Source organism: Diabrotica virgifera, chromosome 1 (assembly GCF_917563875.1).
Source record: "Diabrotica virgifera virgifera chromosome 1, PGI_DIABVI_V3a".
Taxonomy (NCBI): domain Eukaryota; kingdom Metazoa; phylum Arthropoda; class Insecta; order Coleoptera; family Chrysomelidae; genus Diabrotica; species Diabrotica virgifera.
The window spans coordinates 236,177,450-236,191,819 of record NC_065443.1 but is presented as its reverse complement, the minus strand read 5'-3'; the positions used below and the strand labels follow the sequence as shown (position 1 = coordinate 236,191,819).

At 33.5% G+C, this 14,370-nt stretch overlaps 1 protein-coding gene across 2 annotated transcripts in view; it reads right to left on the bottom strand.

The window, feature by feature from the left end:
• The window catches only part of LOC114326729 (condensin complex subunit 3-like), a 162,065-nt gene that overhangs the window by 131,759 nt on the left and 15,936 nt on the right, over nt 1–14,370 (bottom strand). For both annotated transcript variants that reach the window (XM_050648039.1, XM_050648047.1), the window contains exons 2-3: nt 12,707–12,922; nt 11,149–11,286 (exon numbers count right to left, since the gene is read on the bottom strand). In XM_050648039.1, coding sequence (XP_050503996.1) covers nt 11,149–11,286; nt 12,707–12,922 — 354 coding nt within the window. The remainder of the gene's footprint in view (nt 1–11,148; nt 11,287–12,706; nt 12,923–14,370) is intronic.

Here is a 14,370-nt window from a genome sequence, read left to right as displayed (position 1 = left end):
TGTGCTAGCCCCGTATTCCAGTTCGGAAACTATAATAAAAATGTATCTAAAAATAACGATGAACATCTTAAAAATGAATTCGCTACTACTTTGAAGGATTCAATCAATAATTTCTTTTCAGACATTCCTGCTCGAAACCCTGCGATTAATAGTTCAGTTCCCTCTATACAAGATGTAGAAAATATAATTAACAGCGTGATTAAACATTTCTTTACCTGATATGGCCGGTTTAAAAATTGTCCAGTGGAACGCTAGATCAGCGTACTCTAATAAAAACTCTATTACGCAACTTTTTACAGAAGAACACTTTGATATAGCTCTTATTTCGGAAACTTGGTACAAACCTAAGTATGAAATGTTTTTACAGGGATTTAATATTGTTAGAAAAGATAGACGTAATAAACGAGGTGGAGGTGTTAGCATAATTATCTCTAATAATATTAAATACAATAATATAGTATTCAACCAAACATTTAATAAAAATATTGAAGTTTGTGGCATTGATATTGATGTCAATGGCACCAAAATATCTGTGGTTAGTATTTATCGTCCAGGTAGCATTGCAGTCACAGTGAACGACTATGTTTCTCTTTTTCAACAAATTCCGCATAATTTTATTATTGGTGGCGACTTTAACGCCCATCATGGAGCCTGGGGCTCTATAAACAATGATCATAGCGGTAACATACTCATGGAAGCTTTAGAATACTTCGACAACTTTATCATTGCAAATGACGGATCTCCTACCAGAGTATCTGCCCCTGGCTCTCCTCCATCATGTGTTGATCTTACCCTCATTTCGTCCAACTTTAGCTCACAATTCTCTTGGTCTGTTAAAGCAGATACGTATGGCTCTGACCATTATGCTATCACATTTGTGTTACAACAACTCAGAATTGATAATATTAATATTACCCCCATTCATAAATGGTCTATGCGAGAAGCTGATTGGGCATTGTTTCAAACAAAAATTGATAAAGATTTCTCCGAGATTCCGCTTTTCAACAATACTAACGAAATGATTAACTTTATCACCAATTCAATGACATCCTCGGCGGATTCAGCTCTTAAAAAAACTTACCCCTTCTCTCCTAAAAAGGCTCCTCATCCCCCTTGGTGGGATGAGGAATGTCAACAGTTAGTTACCCAAAGGAAGGAAGCTTACAAAACGTACAAGCGCAATATGATAACTTCAAATTATATCAATGTAAAAAAAAATAGATGCGCTCTGCAAAAGAACCTTCAAATTTAAAGCCAAACAGGCTTGGGCAGACTATTGTACTCAACTCAATAGGAATTCAAATCCCTCGGAAATTTGGCGCCGGATTAATAGATTTCAAAAGAAGAAAAATGATATCCAACCATGTGAAGAAAATGAGGCGGAAATACTTTTTCATAAATTAGCTCCAAGTTTTGTTAGTCCTTACATTCACTACACACCCACCAGTAATCATGATCATTCTCTTCTAGCCCCAATTACACTAAGAGAGTTAGAACTTAATATCAAATCGTCAAAACTTACTGCTCCAGGCTTAGATGGCATCAATTATATGATGATTAAAAAGCTCCCTGACTCGGCGAAACACTTTCTTTGCAAAATATATAACAATATACTTTCAGGAGATACGGATTACCCCTCACTAAAACAGTGTCTAATTATTCCTATTCCTAAGGTCAGTGACAACAAAGCTCTGCGACCCATTTCTCTAATGTCTTGTGTATTAAAAACTTTGGAAAGAATTATCAAACTCAGATTAGAATGGTGGTTAGAAAATAATAACATCCTCCCCCAATCCCAGTTTGGTTTTCGGCGAGGTAAAGGTACTCTCGACTGTGCAGCCAATCTTGCAACGGAAATTCAGTTGGCTTTTTCAGAAAACCATTATTCAGCTGCCTTATTTTTAGATATCTCTAGTGCTTATGAAAGCGTGCTGTTGGATTGTTTATATGAAAAGTTAACATACATCCATATACCACCACAATTTGCATTTGTTCTTATTAATATGTTCCTCAGACGACAGATCTTTATAAAATGCAATACAAATACTCTAGGTCCTAGAGAGGTTAACTCGGGTCTGCCACAGGGGTCGGTGTTGAGCCCGTTTCTATTTAATATCTATACCCTCGATGTTCACAACCTTGGTATGAACGCAAGAATTTTACAATATGCTGACGATTTTTCTATATACACTACTAATAAAAACTACTCTCAATGTGTTAGTAATCTTAAGTATATAGTGCATTGCTGCTTTAAATACTTTCCTGAACAGGGATTTGAAATATCACCTCATAAATCTGCTATTGTATTTTTTACCAGACACCAATTGCCAGAACTTAATAGCCTTACAATTCAAAATCACACTATACCTGTTTGCAAAACATACACATATTTGGGTATCACATTTGATTGCAAACTGACCTGGTCCGATCACATATCAAGATGCATTAAGAAAAGTGAAAAAAGTCTTAATATCCTAAGAGCAATTAACAGATATCATTGGGGCGCTGACCCTAACATTAACTTGATTTTCTACCGAGCGTACAATCGATCTATCCTAGATTATGGTTGTTTCTTGTATGGATCAGCCACTAATTCCAGACTTTCACAAATAGATAGGGTACAGTTCAAGGCTCTACGCATTGTTCTTGGTGCATTTAAATCCACTCCCACAGCTGCTCTCCTTGCAGAGTGTGGCGAACCCCCCATGCAACTTCGACGACAGTTACTAGCTGAAAAATTCGTCGTTAAACAAAAACGATTTACACACAACGACCTTATTAAAAATTTAGGCATCTTAACTGCATATAGCTACACTAATAAATACTGGCACAACAGAAACTGTCCCCCTCTAGCTGATGCATTTGCAACAGTCTCAAACATCGAACTACGTGATGATTCTGGTTTGCCGTTCTTCACGGCTAAATTCGATATATGTCTTACACAACCAAATATTATTTTTCCAGAATATAATGATAACCCAGCAATTAATAACATATCTATGCAAATAGAATTAGAGAAATTAGGTAATGTACATAAATTTTTTACAGACGGATCCAAATCCCCTACTGGAACAGGATGTGCAGTGTATAGGGAAAACACAAACGAAAGTTTGTTGTTTAAACTAAACAAAAACTCTACAATCTTTACAGCAGAGGCACTTGCTATATTTAAGGCTTTGGATTGGGCAAACAATTCACTGCTACCCTTGTCAAACTTGGCCATAATATCGGATTCGAAATCTGTTTTATCAGCTCTGGTGTACCCGGTTACCTCCATATACAATAACTGAATAATCGTGGAAATTTTGACAACCTTAAGAGCCTTAGATTATAAACAGATAAATACATTCTTCATATGGGCCAAAGGGCATTCCTCCATAACGGGAAACGAAACAGCTGACAAACTGGCAAAAAGAGCTATCACTGATGGCAAACAAGCCCCCGAATTAACGCTACAAGACGCATTATCTATATGTAAGCAAAACTTAAGAACTAAATGGGCAGACAAATGGACAACAATTAGATCTAACAATGCATTTCAGTACTGCACGCTTTTTCCAACACTTCCTTCTACAAAGCTTTCTAAAAGAAGCCATCCCAATAGAAAAATTAACACCAAATACATTAGGTGCCTCTTTGGACACGGAGCAGTCAACTCCAAGCTTTATAAGATGAAATTGGCCACATCCCCCCTCTGTGACTGCAGTGACAGTTTTGACGACTTTAATCACTGGATTTTTCAATGCAGTCATAATTCTAATGCCACCTCTTACCTTATTACGGAACTAACTAAATTAAAAATCCCGTTTCCTCAAAATTATCTTTCCATTATGCTGGAGTGCATCCATAATCCCGAAGTAAGAGCTATTTTTTGTAACTTTTTGGGTCGTACGAGGAGACGCTTATAATTTCCTCAACTTTTAGGTCTGTATCAACCAATCCAAATTGTATTCAGTTAGGTATTAAATATATATGTATAGATTTGTAAAAACTGTATTTGTACCAAATAATTGTATTCAGTTACTGTATTTATATGTACAGATTTGTAAAAATTGTATTTGTACCAAATTGTGTTCAGTCATATGTATAGACTTTTAAATGTTATAAATTTTCGTGGCAAAACGGGTTCTTCCCAAAGCCAATAAACCAAAAAAAAAAAAAAATTATTTATTTGATCAATTATTTAATTAACGCAAATCATACATAAAAATTAAGAAAGAATCTCAGGGTGCCTTTTTATAATATAAAAAGTCTAAATTATCTTATGTTATACTTATCTTCTATCGTGGTTTCAGTATCTCTTAGTTGATCCTTATCGGGATAAAATAGGAAAAGGAAATAAATAAAAAAATCATAAATAAACACATACAAATACCTTTATTATCAAAAGCAATGCTCTGTAAATTTATTAATTAAATCCTGTGGGCATAACTGTCCAAAAGAAACTTTTACCATATAAATTAATCTAATTCAAACAAATATTTATCGCTTTGTTCTTGATACTATTAATAAAACAAGCTTAACAAACAAATTTGGTATTCGCAAATTACTTATACTTCCTATTAAATTTCTGAAATGTTGGAATCTTAAATGCATATGCTTTTACGTAAAAAATTTAACTTCTGATTATAAAACAAAATCTATCACATAGGTTATTGACTGACCTTTTTGATTCACACACAATGATGTCTCCTCTTGACCCAAACAGTTCCTCCTTGTTGATTATGTTAGGCTACCAATCAAAGCCCTCTCCGTTCTCAGCAAACAATCCAGCAGGATACCAGCAACTATTTCTCCAAAACACAAGCCAGGCCTCTTTTTTTGCCAGTACTCGTTCAATAAACTCCAAAACTCTTTCCTCTCTTTCTCTCAACAATAATCTCCTGAGATCCAAGTATCTTTTTTACTTGGTGTCACAAATAATTTTTATAATGATAATTCTTGTAACTTACTCTCTTGGACTGTACATAATCAAAGAGATATTTCTTCTCGATTTGATTTGTCTCTCGTACCACTTTTCGGCTACTCCCACTATCAAAACAAAACACTAGTACTTGCTGCTGAACTACTCACGAAAACTTTTGACTGCCCGTTTCGGATGCCGATAACACAATGAATTCCTCTTTACAAAACTATCTCAACATTCAAACAAAACTTTCCCCATTCCAAATTTCCAAGCCAATCAGAAACATTTCTCTCTCCCCATTCTTTTTTTCATTCGAAAACCCAGTCATTCTTTCAAACAATACTTCTACTCAAAACTAATGACTTTTCGGAAATTATCTAAATATTTCTGTCATTAAACAAACATTTAAAATTCCAAACTTTCTTTACCTTAGTTTTCTAAGAACTAATTACCTATGGCTTCTATCTTTCCCGTAATAAACAATCGGTTCAAAATACTAATCCTAAATAACTTTCACTTCACTTTTATTTACAAAAATGTTTTTAATTTTTCATGGAAAATTTCATTAAGGAGAAACCACCTTGCGTGACAGCTAACTTCTAATAAATATTTACAAATCAATATACAGGGTGTATCAAATTTATGTTCCCGCGTTATATTAAAAAATAAAAATTTTATTCTATGTTTGATTGATAAATTGATACACAATAATATATATGTATATTATTTTCAACATCCAGTAATAAAAAAAAACAAAAATAAATTTTTTCAAATTGTCAGATTAACAATTGTCCTCCATATAATTGTCAGATTATTATTAAGAACGATTAGGACATCAAGTTGAACCAACTGTATGAAAATCTGACACGCTCGAGTATTTCAAGGTCGCATTTTTTTTACATCTTTACAAATCGGCCATGACTTTTGGCCCCGTCCAAATCGTCAGATATTTGAATAAGATTTTTTGAAGATAAGAACTTTTTGAGTTCACTTAACACCCACTCTGAATATCTGACACGATCGAATAACTTCTTTTTTTTTACGTCAACGTTCCCCTCACTACTCGTCAGATTAATGTCTTTCAGTTATCAGAAAGACATAGTGGGTATACACTATGAAAATCTGACGCGCTCGAGTATTTCCATGTGACTGTTTTTTTTTACATTTTTGATGATTGTTTACACACTCAAGCCCCCACTAAAATGGAAAACTGTACTTAACTTTTTTTGGTTTTAGGACCTAATCTTCCCAACCCAATAGGTCTCCATAACGCTCGAGTAACTGCAAATTTAGCATACTTTCCTCCCCTACTATTATGCACCAACAATCTTAACAACGTATAGACCTGGATCCCGCGTAAGAAAGAAAAGTTGATTAATAGCAAGCTGAAAATTTGTTAATAGCTTAACGGTGTCTAGTCGGACAAACTTTGATGCACGGGAACACTGGAACAAGGGAAGTTTTAACTGTGGAGCATGATAAACGTGTCGTCCTGACAAGTTTATGATTGTGAAAAATAGCAAGTTGTTTTTAAGTTTATTCGATAGCCAACGTTATGTAATATATGAGAAAATGTTTGTCCGACAAAAATGTTGGGCATTTTAACGAGTCCGACACGTAGAACATGTCACATCACAGGAATTATGTTGGTGAAGAATAGCAGTCTGATTTTTGCTTGAGAGTTTAATGAAAGGTTAAAAAAGCAATTGGAAGTTCTGTCCGACAAAATTAATGGGAAGTTTTCGTAGTCGGACATTCTAAACAGGTAAGATATAGACAAAAATGCTGGTGATAAATAGCTTTCCGACAAAGACGAAATTTAATTAAGTAAATTATTCCTTACCATGAATGACTGTTGTCGGAAAAAATAAGGGGTAGATTTTGTAGTCGGACAATTTAAAAAAATAATTTTTGAAATTTCAATAAAGGGTGATTATTCTATGTCAAAAGTACCTGCAATCAATTACAATCGATATCTTTCGATTTATCTCAACATCATTTAGATACATCACTGTAATACATATATAGTAGATCAGGCAAATTATATTATGGATTGAGTGGTCTAGCTATCTTTGTCTGCCACATGCGCGGGATCGCTTGGTTAAAAGAGGTAGATTCTTAGACCACCTATCGACTTTTTGCACTGTATTCCCTGTCTACCCTTATCTCCATTTACATTTCCATTTAAGAAAAACTGTCACTTTTGACAATAATTCATAATAAATTGCAATCGTAACTTCAAATTTAAACTAATCGATTTATTTTGGCAGCAAAATATTTCTAGCCATGTGACATATTAATTACATTATTATTTCATTTGTAGAAAGTTGAGAAAAATTACGTTATACAATTTTAGTAATAATTTATTTAGGTACCCTTTTTCAATCAAGCAAAGCATTATAGCACGAAGAATGATATTCAATATAATTTTCACAATTATCTGGCAACTGAACCTCATTGAATTGATGACCAAATATTTTACTAACTTTGTTCGAAAATTACTCAAAAATGTTCCGTTGAATTGTTTCACTTTTGATTTGGCGACTTAAAATTTAAACTGTTGACACTCAAAAATAGACACAAAAACACTCCATAGTTAATATAAATTTTAATTTCCAACACACGTGGCAAACAGAAACTCAGAGACCATGTACTTTCAAATACTACTTTGTATAACACAAAGTGTCACACTGACAAATGCAGCGTTCTAATACATACTTCTAAGCATAATGTGTCATATTTACGTCTATTCTTATAAGCACCGAAGTTTTAGACTCTTCACATTTTTTAATGTCGTTTATAGGGTTAAGATTTGAGTATGGAAAAAAATGTATACAACGTTTTTTGTAGGAAATTTTCCGTACTTTCTGATGCGCCTAATTAGAAAACCCTAAGAGATTGCTTTCACATGTTCTTTGACATTTTTTATTGTCATTTTGAGAATATCTAGAACAAACTCCATCCAAAAAAATAATTGTTTTGCAATATATACATGCATTGATACTTACCTCACTGTTTTTGGAGTGTGCATGTATATGTATGCACATGCAAATATGTGTATATAAATAATAATGTACAACTAAAATAGCTTTATCAATATGTGACTAAGTCATTCTGAAAAAATGTTTTTTATTTATTTCCTTCGATTTGCCCAAACTTTTTGTCCGACATATAACTTTTTGCGTTACAAAATATAATTTGTACATAAACAAATCAAAATTAGCTTTCTATTTATCACCAACATTTTTGTCTATATCTTACATATTTAGAATGTCCGACTAGGAAAATTTCCCATTAATTTTGTCCGACAGAACTTCCAATTGCTTTTTTAACCTTTCATTAAGCTCTCATGCAAAAATTAGACTGCTATTCATCACCAACATAGTTCCTGTGCTGTGACATGTTCTACGTGTCGGACTCGTTAAAATGCCCAACTTTTTTGTCGGACAAACATTTTTTCATATATTATATAACGTTGGCTATTAAATAAACTTAAAAACAACTTGCTATTTTTCACCATCATAAACTTGTCAGGACGACACGTTTATCATGCTCCACCGTTAAAACTTCCCCTGTTCCAGTGTTCCCGTGCATCAGTGTTTGTCCGACTAGACACCGTAAAGCTATTAACAAATTTTCAGCTTGCTATTAATCAACTTTTTTTTTTTTACGCGGGATCCAGGTCTAGTAGGCATTTTGGTATCTCATCCAATATTAATAAATTAAGGATCATTCTAGATTAACATGTATTTACTTAAAAAAAAATTTTAATGATTTAATATTTTCACGGCAAACCTAATAAAATTTCACGTAATTTTTGTTGCAATTAATGTTTGTCTTAAAGAACTACGAATAACATACAAATTAAAGCAGTTAGGCATAGGGAATGCTTAAGAAATAAAAAAGTACCATAAAATATCCTTTCATTAGAATACTAAAATACAGTGTGTTCCATTTAAGAAAACTCAGAAAATACTCATTCCGAGTTTCGACCAACCCTGTATACTAAAATTAAACATTTCGCTATATTATTAATTTTTGATAATAAAAGACTACATTAAAAATCACTTGAACATGAATGGAGTTTTTAATATCACATCAGCACAATTCTACAGGGTGTGAAGTTTGCTACAAAATTTATAAAAAACCGTAATTATCTTTTAAATGACCCTATATAATATTACAAAACCTCATATTTTAAGAAAGAAGACATCGAGTAGAATCCAAAAATGTAAAAATATACACGGTTTCCCATTAAAAAAAAATGAAGTTAAAATCAACTTCCGGTATAACCGGAAGTAGCAAAGAGACCAAAATATTTTCATTAAATAGTTCATACCTCAAAACCACTGTATTCCAATTTTCATGATTCTCTTACCTTTCGTTCTCGAGATATTTCTAATAGGCCTCACCCTATATAAAGTTAGAGTGCCTTTGGCGCTCTATGAACTAAATAAAATAAGACGGCTCTTGTTTCGCTTCACAACGAAATGATTATTTATTATTTCGTGCAAATACATATGTTAACATAAAATTTTGACCCATTTTGGTTTATTTTTATAAATTATTTATTTACTAATAACAAAATTGTTTTCTATTACTTCCATTTAGCGCGCCTATGAGTATAATTGTCAAAATATTGATCTTAGATAATGTCAAAGATTACCACTGTTGCCAAAGTTTCGCAGACCGTACGAAAAAAGGTACATGCTAATCTGCCCTGTGATGGATGACCGAAGTTATCGTTAACGTAAAGTTATCCTGTAGTTATGTTATAACCATCGAATTGGTGTGATGTATCATACTTAACTTAACTATTTGCGTTATTTCTTGACAGTTCTTGAGTTATCTGGTCACTTTATAACGCGACGTTAAACCTCAAGTTATGAGATAACTCTGTAGTTATGCAAGGTTAGGTTCATCTTTTGACTTGTTTTTAGACAGAAATCAAGTGAATTTAGAAGCTAGTAATTTAATAATTAAGAATAGGAGGGTAATACAATTTTAAAAATTATACAAAAATCAAATCGAGCGATATAAGTTGAAATTTTATTTTAAGTACCTACTGAGCTTTCTATCCAGAGTTGCCAGATGATATTTTATAAATCCCCCACTTAAGACCGCGTCCCACCACCAAATAATTTGATCAAACTGGTTTGAGCAAACTGAAAGTGACAGTTAGTGACGTCACATCCTGAGTGTTCATTGTGGATAATAATGAAAAATTTTAATTTTAAATAAAGTACAAACAAGTTAGACAACTCAATACAAAAAATTTGATTCAACTAGACTGATAGTGAGAGCACAGATTTTTAGAATTTCAAAAAAACTGCAATTGTGACGTCACTTTGACGTACTTCCTCAAGTACGTCAAGTTTGCTCAAACTGTTTGATCAAATTATTTGATGGTGAGACGCGGCCTTTAGAAACTGAAATTCCCTGAAATTGAAGCTTAAATACCCCAAAGTCCCCAAATTTAAATTGTTGCCGCCTTTTAATAAATTATTAGTCAAATGAAGAGAACAGTAAAGCAAAATTCATTCTACAATATCAACGAGGGCCATGGAAATAATTCATAGTTCCTATCGTCTTCGATTATATGGGAGTATAATATACAGTTCTATGTACATTCGCAAATTTAATTTACCATGACCCCTTAAAGTCATCCATAATTTTCCGCCCCCAAAAAATCCCACTACAATTTCTGCTTAGAAAAATTTCAATAGACGCTTTCAAATTAACCCAAAATTTTGGGAAAATACACCAATCTGGCAACCCTGTTTCTATCTACCGTTTGAAAGCAACTTAGAAACACCAAGGAACCCAAACAGCTGTTTGCTGTTCGGTCATCGGCAGTAGCCGACGACGGGTATGTTCGGAACAATCTCTCGCGCTCACTCCAACTTGTACTATTTGTACATAAGGTTCTCTTTGTTACTTCAAAATTTGTTCCTCAAAACTTCTTTCTAATATAACGTTGATGATATAACTATTTCATAACTGGGAGCGATACATCACACCAAATTTTACCTATACAGTTATGAGCACGTTATTCCTGAGAGTTATCTTAACTTTAACTCAAACGTTAAACTTAACTTCGGTCATCCATCACAGGGCAGATTATCTCCCGAAGTTATATTGTTGACGCACTACTGTATGCTCTGAAGGCGCCACGCGCCCAGTTACTTATGTCAGATTCACGCGCCTACTTAAAGGTTTAACACAAAGAACTTTGCACTTACCCTCAAACGCTGCAGTAAATATCTTTCTAGATTTTCGCATAATAATATACTAATGTCAACTCCAACGAGGTTATCCAAGATTATATTAATGATTTGACATGCTCTAATTCGAATAATATCTTGACTTGATTTTGAAGCCTGAAATATATAATATAATAATTATTATTAATAAACGCATAAACACATTTCGATGGCTTAGTGTGAAAACCTCGTATCTCATTTTTTTCCAAAATGACATTTTGGTGGTTTTAGTTTGAAAACCTTGTGTCTCACGATTTACAACTGTTAGAAAAAATCCAAATACACTAGACTATTTTCTACAGCCGCAAAAAGAAACCACGTATATCAATTGCTCTCTTGATTTAGTGTGAATACCACGTATATTTATAACCAAGACTTTGGTACTTAATTTGGAGTATTTGTTTGAGAGATTCGACTTGGAGAAATGTTTTTTGAACAGTAAAAGGTAGTCCTGCGTACAGAAACATTTTCTTCTTCTTCTTCTTCTTAGCCTTCTATCGTCCACGTTTGGACATAGGCCTCTCCCAACTCCTTCCATCGGTCTCTATCCTGAGCAACATATTTCCAATTCGTTCCGGCTACTCTTTTAATATCATCAACCCATCTCATCTGTGGTCTTCCTCTCGGTCGTTTACTTTGGTAAGGTCTCCAATGTTGTATCGTGGCATTCCAACGTTGGTCTTTTTGTCTAACAGTGTGGCCTGCAAAGCTCCATTTAAGTTTGGCAACTTTTGTTGTTATGTCCTCGACTTTTGTTTTTGATCTTACCCAGTCGCTCCTCTTTTTATCTGACAGTCGTATACCTAACATTGCTCTTTCCATAGCTCTTTCTGTTGTAGCTAGTTTATTCATATTTGCCTTGGTTAGGGTCCAGGTTTGACACCCATATGTCATGATAGGAAGGATGCACTGGTTGAACACTTTGGTCCTCAAATATTGATGTATTTTGCGGTTCTTAAGTATCCAACCAAGTTTTCCAAATCCAGAAATGTTTCCAAAGAAACATTTTATGAACCTTAAATCAAAAGATTTGTACTGTATCAACCTAGTATTTGGAGGTGTGCAATAAGCTATGAAAAATGAAAACCTCGTAAATAATAATAAACACAACCTCATTTAAGATGAAAAACACGTATATCAAGATATACGAGGTTATCATAGTTACTTGGGCAAAGGCTCTATATACTGCAAGGATATTTACGTGTTTTTCATAGTTAATATTTGTATTTCCAATTTAATAGCAACATTTAACACTTTTAGCTCTATACCAATATCAGATATTTGTCTCAATGTGCTCGAATTAAAAATATGTAGCGGTAATTTTGGTTTTTAGGTTATATTATGCAGAAAATCAGTTTTTTGCCTCTCCTGTAAAATTGTAATTTAATGAGATACGAGGTTTTCACACTAAGCCATCGATTTGTACCAAAGTAAGTTAGATTCAATCGAACTATTTTTGGTCCCAGAATATGCGATTTAATTTATGACCTGCTTTTTTGTTACACCCTGTATAATGTGTTTATATTTACAAACTTACCTTTAACGCATAGAATAAAATGCTCATTAAGAGTGGATTTTCACAATATTCAGTACTATCATCTGAATTTTCACTTTCTTGTACTGGATTCGTCTTCAGCAAAGCACAAAAAATCCCAAAGAAGTTTAATATTTTTTCACTAAGAGCATTGTTTTCATTAACAAGAATAAAGGAAAGTATGTCCTTCAAATGCCCCCAAAATTCTTCCAGCTTGGCCTAAGGAAAAGGAATTTATTTGTTAACAAATAAACAAATGAATAAACAAGAAACAAACAAGAAAACATCAAGATATAGGAAGTTGGTAAAGCAATAAAAAAAGTGGTCATGTATTTAAAGCACATGTGCTGCATATTATTTATAGTTTATAAAGTATAGGTCTGGATCCCGCGTATGAAAAAAAAGTTGATTAATAGCAAGCTGAAAATTTGTTAATAGCTTAAGGGTGTCTAGTCGAATAAACTTTGATATATGGGAACACTGAAACAGGGGTAGTTTTAATTGTGGAACAGGTTAAAAATTTGGAACGGTCACAGCACGAAAACGGCACATTTATTTTGTCCGACAGAACAGACTTAAACTCTCCGAACAGAGATTAAACTCTCATGAAAAAATCAGACTGCTATTTATTACCTGTCATAATTCCTGTCATTTGACATATTCTACATGTTCCACTCATTAAAACGCCCATTTGGTGATAAATAGCAGTCTGATTTTTGCATGAGAGTTTAATCTCTGTTCGAAGAGTTTAAGTCTGTTCTGTCGGACAAAATAAATGTGCCGTTTTCGTGCTGTGACCGTTCCAAATTTTTAACCTGTTCCACAATTAAAACTACCCCTGTTCCAGTGTTCACACATATCAAAGTTTATTCGACTAGACACCCTTAAGCTATTAACAAATTTTCAGCTTGCTATTAATCAACTTTTTTTTCATACGCGGGATCCAGACCTAGTAGTCCATCGTGCCATACTCTATCGCAGGGGTCACCAATTAGTTTCCCTGAGGGTCCGTTTCGAAAACCTATGACACTTCCGGGGTCCGGATTTAATGCTACCTGTGTCTGGTTGTTCTGATTCGGTTTCTTTGTGGATTCTTGTTAAAAGATATCCCCTATAAACAAATCAGAAGGGTGCCGAGCAAAATTTTTGGGAAGAAATTGTTTAATATTTTTTTAACAAATTCAAAACATCACCTTTTTTGCTCGCGAAATATGTTTTTATCATTTTTGGGTCATTTTAAATAAAAAAGATCTTTCATTTTATTAAAACTTGGTTTTCAAATGCATATTTGAAGTTTTCAAGCATGGCAAATGCATATTTTCGCATTTTTCAGATTTGAAATCGCTTATAACTCGAAAACTATCAACTATTCAGAAATATGACAAGAGACCTTTATTGTTTATAATCACCCAAGAAACCTAAAAATACATTTTTCGAGGCAAAAAAGTAATTTTGAATTTTCTTAAAATATTGTTTCACCCGGCACCCTTCTGATTTGTTTAAAGGGGACATTTTTGAACATGAATCCGCAAAGAAATCGAGTCAGAAACATTTTTCATACGAAAGTGGTCTCACACTTGGACTAATATGGAAAGGAAATCTAAAAATATCTGATTGTTTTTTGGTTACTGTATACTTTTCTGTAAGTTTTCCTGGTACAATAAATA